Source organism: Trichomycterus rosablanca, chromosome 3, assembly GCF_030014385.1.
Source record: "Trichomycterus rosablanca isolate fTriRos1 chromosome 3, fTriRos1.hap1, whole genome shotgun sequence".
In the NCBI taxonomy this organism is placed as follows: Eukaryota; Metazoa; Chordata; class Actinopteri; order Siluriformes; family Trichomycteridae; genus Trichomycterus; species Trichomycterus rosablanca.
The window spans coordinates 6,346,142-6,360,100 of NC_085990.1; the positions used below are offsets into that span (position 1 = coordinate 6,346,142).

The 13,959-nt window shown below is 41.1% G+C and overlaps 1 protein-coding gene across 1 annotated transcript; it reads right to left on the bottom strand.

Annotated features, from left to right (window-relative positions):
• Positions 1–502: 502 nt before the first annotated feature.
• Positions 503–6,303, bottom strand: il11a (interleukin 11a). The gene is made up of 5 exons (XM_062991767.1): positions 6,297–6,303; positions 4,807–4,967; positions 1,997–2,092; positions 1,080–1,241; positions 503–944 (listed from the first exon to the last, which is right to left on the bottom strand). The coding sequence occupies exons 1-5, from the start codon at positions 6,301–6,303 to the stop codon at positions 771–773; spliced, it is 600 nt and encodes a 199-aa protein (XP_062847837.1). The 3' UTR covers positions 503–770.
• Between the last annotated feature and the right edge of the window lie 7,656 nt (positions 6,304–13,959).

Here is a 13,959-nt window from a genome sequence, read left to right on the forward strand (position 1 = left end):
TTTTTATGTAGTAACAATTGTATAAATATTGCAAAAGTAAAGGAAAAACAACTTTTCAAATTTCTAACTTTCCAAAAAGGATGTACTTCAGCTTGAGGAACAAGGTTCCCAAACTAAATTACTGTGCAAAAAATAAGAGCAGAATACTAAAAAGGCATCTAAGGTACAAGTCAGTGCTTGCTACATCTAGTGGCAAAACAATCAAGGTAACAATCATGATCACGTCTCTCAAAGGACATGAGAAAAATACAATTTAAATAAGAGTTAAATAGGAGACATATTTTCTCTGGAAGACTACTCTGAAAGCCATCATATGCAGAGAGATAATGTTATAAAAAAGACAGTACATTTACTTCTGAAAATGAATAAAAAGAATAAAAAGAATAAAAAAGAATAAAATAAATAATGACACCAAATAAATAACTAAATGACTGTTCAATAAATAAATAAATATATAAATAATTAACAGGTTGGATTTAAGACCAAGAGAATATGTTTAAATGATAATTATAGATATGATAAAAAAGAAGACAGTTTGTTGTGATGTGTTGTTCTAGTCCAAACACAAACAACAGCTAGGTTTTTAAGATATCGTGTTCTGCCCTGTGGCTGCTATGTGCCAAAGACTCTGATTATCAGTTCACATATGCACTGGGCTGTAACCTCATGGTGACAGTTCAAAGTGGAACAGAGTTTGTAATTAGAAGAATGCCACTGGCTGTAGTGTAGAGACTGTTGGTTAGGATTGGTTGTGGGATTGATGAGGGCCCTCACACCTGAGTTTTGGACTTGAGGCTGAGGAACGCACGTGCTGCCCAATCACAGAAAAGCCTAAACCTTTGAAGAAGCACCTGTGATGACTGAATCATGTCCCACTGGGTCAATGGTTGTGAAGGGAGAGAGGGAGAAGGTACGGGAATCCGAGGGGCATCTACATGCAGCATCTAAAGGAAGAGAGAAGAAACAGTGTTAAAGGACGTTGCTTAATGTCATAAATGTAACCATAAGTAAGCTTCTGTTAATGTGGAGTTGTGGGGTTTTAATTGGTAGCTGTAACTATAAATGAGGTCTTTATTTACCTGCCGGTGCAGCAAACTACTGAGGCTCTTAATGTGGGAAATGATTTCGGCCAGCTTTGATGTTAAGGAGTGATGATGCTTCTGTGTCACCTTGTTTAGCCACTCAAAATGATGCTCGAAGGATTTGAGGTCAGCATGGAGCTGAGAGAGTGTAGACTTCAGCTGGAAAAATAGAAGGAGGGGAGGAGAAAGAAAAGGTTGAATAAAAATTAGATACATTCAAAATCACCAACTAACCATTATTCATAATTACACTGACACTTATAGATACATGCACAGCAAAATAATTGTATAATGACTATCATAAAATCATATTAAATACATATAATAAATACATGACATATCTATTGCTCTCGCAACCCAAACCGCATGCATGGCACTAATGCTGGCTGAGGAGTGCCACAGGCAAACACTATACATTCCAACACTATAATAACAGCGAGATAATAACAGTAATCTAGGGCAGATGGAATGCCATTATTTGTCATATATACATATACATATACGAGTGTACAATACAATGAAATGCTTTTTCTACATATCCCAGCTTGTTTGCTGGGGTCAGACATAGAACAGTGCTCCTGGAGCTGTGGGGGTTAAGGGCCACCCAACAGTGGATTAAATTACCATCCATAACCTTTCTCTCAGACTCAAACTCTCTCAGATCCTGTTAATTATGTCCACAGAGTGCCTGAACAAGCTGAACCCAAGTATCAGCAGTGGTGGATTAGTGCATTAGACTGAATGCATGCCTCATTTACTAATATACAGTACTCTTTTTTTTCCAGTTAACACGTACAGGTAATTTAACATGGGTGCTAGATATGTCCATATAATTTTCACACACACACACACACACACACACACACACAAATACAGATATATGGACGTTACAATGACACTAGCCGGCACCCTACCTCCAGTGAGCTGAGGTCATTTGCTCTGCTGTTAATGGATGGAAGAGACTTAAACTTGTATTGTTCCTGAGTTGCATCATCAGTCTTGTGGGCATTCTAAAGAGAGGGGAAAAAACAGAAAACACCTTAAATAAACATGAATTCTGAGAACAAAAGCAATGTCATGTGCAGAATTTCCCATGGTCAGAGATTTTCCTCCCAAGCTCTAATCTAAGAACAAATCCCAGGAACACAATTGCTAAAGTTAGCAGAATTTTAACAGTTATCTCCAGGTCTTGAATCAGTAGCAGGAGGCATGTTGTACCAATACCACAGAATTACAGAGTTCTGGAGTCACTGAGAGTTCACAGGGGTACAACCTCTGAATGTCAACAAGTAAAGTTTGCGACCTGAAGCCACAGGATGTTTTTTAGAGGAAGAATAACAGCAAATGCAATGAGTAATAGAGAGAATAGACAACATTGGGATGTGGGGAAACTCCAGGGTCGGGGCTATAAAAGGCACGATGACATAAGGGCACCAAAGAAGTCCATTTCGTTCCCACCACTAGAGGGAACTAGACACGTTTATTAGGACCGACATAAACTCTCAGCACTTGATTGTACAAGCTCGTCGGTTCCTGTTTGTTATTGTGTTTGAAGAGTATAAACATAATTCATAGTGTGTTTGTTTTCAAATTTAGCAACTCCACTAATGGGCCACTTTAGACCTCAGGAACACAATGCCATTTTTAAGTGGGCACTAATGATAATCAGATGACCAGGAAGCAGGTGTAATTCACTGGTCAACAAGGTTTCATTGAATAAGAAAAACAACAGCATGTCCTTTGTTGTGTTTTTTTTTTAACCATTTAACCTTTTTATCCTCATATCTCCTTGTGCTGCGTTCATGCTGTATGCTCAAACTAATACAGTACATTCTTTCCAGTTCTTCGTTATCATCTTCATCACTTCTTATCCCTACTTCTTTTAGGCTTATTATTAATTTCAGCTTACCCAAACATGCACACTGGTCACTACCTTATTTTTAGTGTTCTTTATTTTTCTGTTGTATCTTATTACCCCCCCCCCCCCCCCCCCCCCCCCCACACACACACACACACACACCTAAAATCTCACCTCACCATTGCCCCCACTGTCTTCCTGAATGCAAATATGTGAATGTGATAATTCGACCTGATCTTTCAGAACATTTTGCTGTGACAACTGAGAGCTAAACTAGCAACCCTTTACCTACTCGCCCACAGCTATTTACAAACAAACACACAGCCAGGGAAACACATAATGAAGTAAATACAACCCTCACAGACTGACATACATTAACACATTCTGTGTGCGCAACCACAGCAGCCAGCACACATCGTTTATATTGCGTCTTTGTGGGGACTTTCCGTTGACTCCTACTTATTTTTCTTTCCTAGGTTTGACCCCTGTAAAGTGGAACTCCTCACACGAATAAAAGAAATCAAAATAAATGTTAGAGGGGGAGAAAAACCTACTACTCACTATGGACTGGGGACCCTTTGTTGCATGTGATGTCTTTGATAATCATCAACATTCACATCTGGCACACAACCACAAAGCAATGCAAAGTAACACTCAAAACATGCCTATCTACTTTCCCTTTATACACATATGCAGTAAGCATCAGTGTGCCTGCATCTCACATAATGGCATTGGCTGGATCAACACAAAAGCTATCTGATCCTACATGTCATACCTGACTGCATTTTTAAAGCTAGAAAAGAGAGCAATATAACCTCAGATACAATCTATCTCATCAGAACAGAAGATGAGGTCAGAGTTTCTTAGCCTTAGAAGTGCACTGCAGTCCTGGGAGACGAATATCAATGAGACCCATAGCCATGACTCAGACTCTTACAGACGACCCAACCTACTGGGTTCTGAAAAAGCTTTGACTCAGGCAATATCAGAATGTCAAATCGAACAAGTCACTGATGTCTAGTTGGCATGAACCAGCCATGCTCTGACAAATGCTGCATGTGCCTTAGCATAAAGCAATGCCTATGTTACCGTTTCACCTATTTGAGTCATGAGGAATGGAAGACTGCACTGTACTTTTTACCTTTTGCCTCACTCGTGCTTGTAAACAGGTCTTCTGAACAGCCATGGCAACGCAAGGGAGTACATGCTTATATTTCCATGAGAGAGTTATGGCAAGGAGGCCTCTTGGAGGTGAGGAAAGTACAGAATAAATGAGTTCAGTGCCCATGAGCTACAGACGTAGATCACTAAGCAACCTGGCAAAAAGTGGGCCAAAAAGCCCTTAGTGTCAGACATTCGCTCATTGACGTGCAGTCTTAACTGACAACACTGACAGATATGATCAACAAAAACCCAAAGTCGAAAGAATTCAGCCAGATGTCAATAAACTCACAGGAAAGGAGTGTCAAAGGAAAACCAGCCTTTGAGGTGTCTTTGAATGGCCAGACCTGGGCCTGTGTCCAGATAAATGTTGTTTTAACCTGATGGAAATGAGTTATCTCCACCCTCATGGATTCCTTGCCGCAGCAATCTGCCATCCATACTCTTACCATGATTAATGCAGACCAGATGAGTTAAAAGGCAGTGTGTTTGTGTGTTCTCAGAGAAACTGGGAGAAAGAAAAGTAATGTATCACAGCCAGATCCCACATGCTGAATGAGGCCAATTTGGAATCTGAACACCATCAGCATAAGTGAGGATGAACTCTAGTTCCCACACAAACTTTCCACTGCACAATTGTTTCAATGCTGTGGCTTAACAGGACATGCAGCGTCATTACTACTGATAACTGGTCAGTTAACTTACGATCAGGTCGTGCGTCAGCCTCTGCAGGTGCCTCGTCTGATTGGTCAGCTTGTCAAAATCGGTGTGGATTCGTCTCGCATGGGCGGGAAACGCCGACGTAAACAGCGGCAGCTGAGCCAATAGGACAGATAGGAGCAGCAAAGAGGAGGAGTCGAGCAGCACTGCGGGGGACCGGAAAAAAACGGAGAAAAACACGGATCGGTTCACGTGTGTCCGTCACATCATGATGAGCGCGCGCTTACTACAAACGCTCGCGGCTTTGATTCGGTGGAGGATGCACGCGCCTATTAGAGCGCGCTCACGTTACCTCATGGAGCTTAATGACAATAACAAAGTGTGAAGCATCACTGATCACTGTTTCTGTAAATCCTAAATCTGTGGTGCTTAAATAATTAAATAATAGAATAAGGATTCTATCTATCTATCTATCTATCTATCTATCTATCTATCTATCTATCTATCTATCTGTCTGTCTGTCTGTCTGTCTGTCTGTCTGTCTGTCTGTCTGTCTGTCTGTCTATCTATCTATCTATCTGTCTCTCTGTCTGTCTGTCCGTCCGTCCATCTATCTGTCTATCTATCTGTATTTCTATCTATCTATCTATCTATCTATCTATCTATCTATCTATCTATCTGTATTTCTATCTATCTATCTATCTATCTATCTATCTATCTATCTATCTATCTATCTATCTATCTATCTATCTATCTATCTATCTATCTATCTATACCCATATAACATAGAATTACAGCATATCCTAATACACTACATTTGTCAAATGTTTTTTCTGGTAAATGAATGAACAGTGGGATAATACACAAATACACTGGGCTCTTGTCCCACTGTTCCACTCTACAATTTCTTCTCTATTAAAATGGTTTGACACAGACAATACAGAATCTATCTATCTATATACAGAATTACAGCATATCCTAATAGATTAGCTTTCAATTTAAAGAACAATTTCCTGGTGAATGAATGAACTTGAAGATCCAAGCTGTCACCCTGTCACCCCTTAAATCTACTTTGTGTATCTATCCATCCATCCATCCATCCATCCATCCATTCATCCATCTATCTATACCCATATAACATAGAATTACAGCATATCCTAATACATTAGATTTGTAGATTTCTCAAATGTTTTCCTGGTAAATGAATGAACTTAAAGAGCCAAGCTGTCACCCTGTCACCCTTTAAATCTACTTTGCATCTTGTCCCACTGTTCCACTCTACAATTTCTTAACCTGGGTTTCTCTATTAAAATTGTTTGACACAGACAATACAGAACGACCTTGTACCATGCCAACAAACAAACAAACACACACACACACACACACACACACACACACACACACACACACACAACATGCAACAGGTGTTTAACAAGACCATTACATTTAAAAGAGACATTAACAGATCGATAATAAATCTATCTGAATATCTGAAAAATATTAGTAAAAGTAAAGCAAAGGTTATTTCCACTTACATTTCATGCTTGTCCAGATCTTGGAAGTATTGAAATAAATAAGTTGCAAATAAATAATATGATAAATAAATAAGTGTAAATAAAATACTAGTACAACAACTAATTAGAGTGATAAAGAGTTCCGGCTATTTATCACGTGTTCCCAAACTTCTTGAGTGTCCGAGCGCCGGTTCGGTACAGACAGGAGGAGAGAGGAGAGAGGAGAGAGACGGAGGGATGAAGGAAAGAGAAGAAAATGATCCTGAGAGGTGCAAAAGTGTCTAACCTCTCTCTTCAGAACATTTAGACTGAAACAGACAGACTCAAGAGCACGAGGAAGGATGGAGTGAGTAAAGAGAGGTGTGGAGGTAGACAGACAGAAGGAAAGAGGGATGCGAGTGTGTGTGGTGTAAGTGTTTTTTTCGCGAAGTTAAATGTTTAGGCTTGTTTAAAACTTCCTTTTATAAAGACGTTGAGTGTATGACACATCCCTGAGTCACCCCGTTCTTCATTCATAAAAACACACACGCGCACACACACACACGCGCGCACCCTCTCTCACCCTCACTCTCTCGTTTGCCCCTCTCTCTCTCTCTCTCTCTCTCTCTCTCTCACACACACACACACACACATTCATACACAAACTCTATCACACACACACGCACACACACATACACAAAATATCACACACACGCGCGCACCCTCTCTCACCCTCACTCTCTCGTTTACCTCTCGCTCTCGCTCTCTATCTCTGTCACACACACACATACACAAACTCTATCACATACACCTGCACACACACACACACACACACACTCATACACAAACTCTATCACACACACCTGCACACACACACACACACACACCTATATTCTCGCTACACACCTACACGCAGCTACACACACGCACACTTTAAAACAAGAGTAAAAAGTTTAATTCTGTTGTTTTTTTGCGGGCAATATCACTTTCTCTCTCTCTCTCTTTATCTCCTCATCCGCTATCTTCCTTCCTCCGCTACCTCTATCGCACCAGTCCGTCTTTATTATCTTTTTTATTATCTCTAAATCTCTTCCCCTTTCTCTGTTTAAATCTGTAAAAGGTCCATTGTTTTAGTTTACATCTCTCGATCTGTACTGAGCGCTCTCTCTCTCTCTCTCTCTCTCTCTCTCTCTCTTTCTTCTTCACTCATTTACTCATTTTAACCTTAAACGCATACACAGACGATTTGAATAGATGTTGGTCTCTAAAATAGCTGCTTAATTTCCATCCACGCACACACACAGGTACACGGACACATCTATACCCGTCTAACATAAAAAATTTTATGGCATATATACACCGATGAGGCATAACATTATGACCACCTTCCTAATATTGTGTTGGTCCCTCACCTGTTTCACTCACCTTTCACACCTGTGTTAATGTGACGTGAGAATAAGTTTCTATCATACCCAGTAATGACAGAATGACCTGTTTGAGATGTTTTTAAAGATTTAGCATTACTGGTCTTAATTCACCCTTACAAAAAAAGAAGCCATCAAATCAGAAAGTGTTGTATACTTACCAAAATTAATACATTTGATCAAATTAATCATAAAATATCTGTTCTTTTTGCTGTTCTTAATAAAACACTTTAAAAATCTTTATAGATCATTGCTTGCATTTTTCCAACTTTTTAAAATTGAGTTTGTACAACCCAGAGATGTTCACAAGTCACAAAATACGAGTCCGAGTCGAGTCACGAGTCTTTAGGCTAGAGTCCGAGTCGAGTCACGAGTCTTTAGGCTAGAGTCCGAGTCAAGTCACAAGTCAATATAATCTACACAAAACATATATTGGAAATGTAGCATAGAAATAAACAAATAATCTGTAAATTCAGATAAAAACAACAATAGATTAGCGACTGTATTTTGCCGTTGTACTTCGTGCCTTTACTTTTCTAGGTACCAGTTAAAAGTTTAAACTGATGTTTTGCTTTCATTGCAAATTACGGCACACAGCAAAAAAATCCATAATACTGCTTACCTTAGCTTATGTTGTTCCAGATGCTATTACATTTATAATCGTGTGTCCCATTAGGAATATAATCCGTTATTTTGTAAATGTGCTTATAACTAAAAACCTCCAAACTTTTCCAGGTTGTAAAGTAAAACACGAACTCGTAAGAAAGCCAATCAAGCGTTTCATTCACACAATTAAAATTAGATAGATTTTTTTTTCAGATTATTTTCAATCATTAGTGCCAATTCTGTAGTGTTCCATTCACATTATCTGTTACTGTGGAGTACACTACGTATTCCACCATTTTAAGTGAGACTCGACTGTAAAGTAGGGAGTAGGGAGCAACGCTTCATCACTACGCCGGAAGCTGTCTGGAACATTTAGCCATTGCATGCATTGCAGGTTAAGACGGCCGGAGCGTTATTAGAGAGCAGAAAATGACACGATCAGAATGATGTCGGATCATATATATATAATTGTCACACGTAACTAATGTTGCTGACTTTTGTTGTCCACAATTTGAAACGAGTCCAAGTTGAGTCTGAAGTCGCTGTGTGTGCGACTTACGTGAGACTCGGATTGGAGTCGCAGACTCAAGTCCCCAACTCTGGTTGGTACCCCTTTTGCTGTTAAAACAGCCCTGACCCATCGAGGCATGAACTCTACTAGACCCCTGAAGGTGTGCTGTGGTATCTGGCACCAAGATGTTAACTCCTGTAAGTTGCGAGGTGGGGCCTCCATGGATTGGATTTGTTTGGCCAGCACATCCCACAGATGCTCAATTGGATTGAGATCTGGGAAATTTGGAGGTCAAGTCAACACCTCAAACGCATTGTTGTGCTCCTCAAACCATTCCTAAACCATTTTTGCTTTGTGGCAGGGTGCATTATCCTGCTGATAGAGGCCACAGCCATCAGGGAATACCGTTTCTATGAAAGGGTGTACGTGGTCTGCAACAATGCTTAGATAAATCATACGTGTCAAACTAACATCCACATGGATGGCAGGACCCAAGGTTTCCAAGCAGAACATTGCTCAAAGCATCACACTGCCACACTGTTCCCCGGCCATCCACGTAATGTAAAAGAAAACGTGATTCATCAGACTAGACCACCTTCTTCCATAGCTCCGTGGTCCAGTTCCAATGCTCAAGTGCCCATTGTTGGCGCTTGGGCACCCTGACTGAGCATGGGACCCTGACTGGTCTGCGGCTATGCAGCCCCAAACGCAACAAACTGCGATACACTGAGTTCAGTTATAATTGAAAGACGCTTTGGATAAAAGTGTCTGCTAATTGTAAAACGTTAAATAGTTATTATGTTATTTTGAGAGTATATAAAACAATATACAGTGTATCACAAAAGTGAGTACACCCCTCACATTTCTGCAGATATTTAAGTATACAGTGTATCACAAAAGTGAGTACACCCCTCACATTTCTGCAAATATTTCACTATATCTTTTCATGGGACAACACTATAGACATGAAACTTGGATATAACTTAGAGTAGTCAGTGTACAGCTTGTATAGCAGTGTAGATTTACTGTCTTCTGAAAATAACTCAACACACAGCCATTAATGTCTAAATAGCTGGCAACATAAGTGAGTACACCCCACAGTGAACATGTCCAAATTGTGCCCAAATGTGTTGTTGTCCCTCCCTGGTGTCATGTGTCAAGGTCCCAGGTGTAAATGGGGAGCAGGGCTGTTAAATTTGGTGTTTTGGGTACAATTCTCTCATACTGGCCACTGGATATTCAACATGGCACCTCATGGCAAAGAACTCTCTGAGGATGTGAGAAATAGAATTGTTGCTCTCCACAAAGATGGCCTGGGCTATAAGAAGATTGCTAACACCCTGAAACTGAGCTACAGCATCGTGGCCAAGGTCATACAGCGGTTTTCTAGGACAGGTTCCACTCGGAACAGGCTTCGCCAGGGTCGACCAAAGAAGTTGAGTCCACATGTTCGGCGTCATATCCAGAGGTTGGCTTTAAAAAATAGACACATGAGTGCTGCCAGCATTGCTGCAGAGGTTGAAGACGTGGGAGGTCAGCCTGTCAGTGCTCAGACCATACTCCGCACACTGCATCAACTCGGTCTGCATGGTCGTCATCCCAGAAGGAAGCTGACGCACAAGAAAGCCCGCAAACAGTTTGCTGAAGACAAGCAGTCCAAGAACATGGATTACTGGAATGCCCTGTGGTCTGACGAGACCAAGATAAACTTGTTTGGCTCAGATGGTGTCCAGCATGTGTGGCGGCGCCCTGGTGAGAAGTACCAAGACAACTGTATCTTGCCTACAGTCAAGCATGGTGGTGGTAGCATCATGGTCTTGGGCTGCATGAGTGTTGCTGGCACTGGGGAGCTGCGGTTCATTGAGGGAAACATGAATTCCAACATGTACTGTGACATTCTGAAACAGAGCATGATCCCCTCCCTTCGAAAACTGGGCCTCATGGCAGTTTTCCAACAGGATAACGACCCCAAACACAACCTCCAAGATGACGACTGCCTTGCTGAGGAAGCTGAAGGTAAAGGTGATGGACTAAACCCAATTGAGCACCTGTGGCGCATCCTCAAGTGGAAGGTGGAGGAGTTCAAGGTGTCTAACATCCACCAGCTCCGTGATGTCATCATGGAGGAGTGGAAGAGGATTCCAGTAGCAACCTGTGCAGCTCTGGTGAACTCCATGCCCAGGAGGGTTAAGGCAGTGCTGGATAATAATGGTGGTCACACAAAATATTGACACTTTGGGCACAATTTGGACATGTTCACTGTGGGGTGTACTCACTTATGTTGCCAGCCATTTAGACATTAATGGCTGTGTGTTGAGTTATTTTCAGAAGACAGTAAATCTACACTGCTATACAAGTTGTACACTGACTACTCTAAGTTATATCCAAGTTTCATGTCTATAGTGTTGTCCCATGAAAAGATATAATAAAATATTTGCAGAAATGTGAGGGGTGTACTCACTTTTGTGATACACTGTATCTTTTCATGGGACAACACTGACAAAATGACACTTTGACACAATGAAAAGTAGTCTGTGTGCAGCTTATATAACAGTGTAAATTTATTCTTCTCTCAAAATAACTCAATATACAGCCATTAATGTCTAAACCACCGGCAACAAAAGTGAGTACACCCCTAAGAGACTACACCCCTAAATGTCCAAATTGAGCACTGCTTGTCATTTTCCCTCCAAAATGTCATGTGATTTGTTAGTGTTACTAGGTCTCAGGTGTGCATAGGGAGCAGGTGTGTTCAATTTAGTAGTACAGCTCTCACACTCTCTCATACTGGTCACTGAAAGTTCCAACATGGCACCTCATGGCAAAGAACTCTCTGAGGATCTTAAAAGACGAATTGTTGCGCTACATAAAGATGGCCAAGGCTACAAGAAGATGCCAACCCCCTGAAACTGAGCTGCAGCACAGTGGCCAAGATCATCCAGCGTTTTAAAAGAGCAGGGTCCACTCAGAACAGACCTCGCGTTTGTCGTCCAAAGAAGCTGAGTGCACGTGCTCAGCGTCACATCCAACTGCTGTCTTTGAAAGATAGGCGCAGGAGTGCTGTCAGCATTGCTGCAGAGATTGAAAAGGTGGGGGGTCAGCCTGTCAGTGCTCAGACCATACGCCGCACACTACATCAAATTGGTCTGCATGGCTGTCACCCCAGAAGGAAGCCTCTTCTGAAGTCTCTACACAAGAAAGCCCACAAACAGTTTGCTGAAGACATGTCAACAAAGGACATGGATTACTGGAACCATGTCCTCTGGTCTGATGAGACCAAGATTAATTTGTTTGGTTCAGATGGTCTCAAGCATGTGTGGCGGCAATCAGGTGAGGAGTACAAAGATAAGTGTGTCATGCCTACAGTCAAGCATGGTGGTGGGAATGCCATGGTCTGGGGCTGCATGAGTGCAGCAGGTGTTGGGGAGTTACATTTCATTGAGGGACACACGAACTCCAATATGTACTGGGAAATACTGAAGCAGAGCATGATCCCCTCCCTCCGGAAACTGGGTCGCAGGGCAGTGTTCCAGCATGATAATGACCCCAAACACACCTCTAAGACAACCACTGCTTTATTGAAGAGGCTGAGGGTAAAGGTGATGGACTGGCCAAGCATGTCTCCAGACCTAAACCCAATAGAACATCTTTGGGGCATCCTCAAGCGGAAGGTGGAGGAGCGCAAAGTCTCGAATATCCGCCAGCTCCGTGATGTCGTCATGGAGGAGTGGAAAAGCATTCCAGTGGCAACCTGTGAAGCTCTGGTAAACTCCATGCCCAGGAGAGTTAAGGCAGTTCTAAGAAATAATGGTGGCCACACAAAATATTGACACTTCAGGAACTTTCACTTAGGGGTGTACTCACTTTTGTTGCCGGTGGTTTAGACATTAATGGCTGTATATTGAGTTATTTTGAGGGAAGAATAAATTTACACTGTTATATAAGCTGCACACAGACTACTTTTCATTGTGTCAAAGTGTCATTTTGTCAGTGTTGTCCCATGAAAAGATATACTTAAATATCTGCAGAAATGTGAGGGGTGTACTCACTTTTGTGATACACTGTAACTAGATAAGATTTTTTTAGTAAAATAATTTTTTTATATATGAATTTTTACTACACTTTGCCTAGTATTATTAAGGTCCAAGATGTGAACAAAGCCAAACATGGTTACATAAACATTTATTCATTCATTGACTGTTTTACCAGACGCTTTATCCTGGTCAGGGTAGTAGAGGGTCTGATTAATTGTCTAAAAGATTTGAGGGAGGAAACCGAAGTACCTGGAAGACACCCACACAGACACAGGGAGAACATGCAAACTCCACATAGAAAGGGCAATCCAATCCAGGCATTTTTAATTGTAAGGCGACAGTTCTACACACTGTGCCACGCTACTGCCCTGTAGACCTTTTTGGACCTGATGTATGAAGTCTGAACTTATGTATGAAGTATGAAGTGTAACAGATTTGTTATCTGTACACTCGTATCTGTTACACTGTTATACAATGTCTGTGTTTTGTTTATCATATTGCTGTCCTTCTTTCCAAGACAAAACTATACCAAATCTATGTAGTTGCAGACCACAATTAAATGTCTCTGACTTAAATCTTTTAATTATTAAATGTCTTTATTTAGCATTATATAATATATAAATTTACTTAAAAAACACTTTGTGAGAGTGGATTTTGGCAAGATACTACTACTGTCCAATCCGGACAGAATAATAAAAAAAAACAATACGTACAAAATTGTACAGCAATAGACACTGAAATTATCATGGTTAGCATGCATAACTTTCAATACTGACAGCTTGTTCTTTTTAGCATGGCAAACACATAACAGTGTTTTTTAACAAGTGGGCAAAAGGTAGAAAGCACCCTGGACAGGTCGCCAGTCCATCACAGGGCAAACACACACAATCTCAATTTAACCTGACTGCATGACTTTGGACTGTAGGAGAAAACCAGAGCTCCCTGAGGAAACTTACACAGACACACGGAGAACATGCAAACTTCACACAGAAAGGACCCAGAACACTCCACCTGGTAATCGAACCTAGAACCTTGAACAGTACTACTCAGGCCAGATTTTACAACAGATCCCTATAAAAACAAAGCAGAAAAAGTACTTGCGTGGGGCAACTAGGCAGCAGCAGAAATAT

Excerpts from the sequence above, each read along its gene's own strand:
- il11a (XM_062991767.1), bottom strand. Across the intron at positions 2,093-4,806 it reads GGCTGACGCACGACCTGATC|AATGCCCACAAGACTGATGA; the intron begins GTAAGTTAACTG and ends CCCTCTCTTTAG. Across the intron at positions 1,242-1,996 it reads ATGACCTCAGCTCACTGGAG|CTGAAGTCTACACTCTCTCA; the intron begins GTAGGGTGCCGG and ends CTATTTTTCCAG.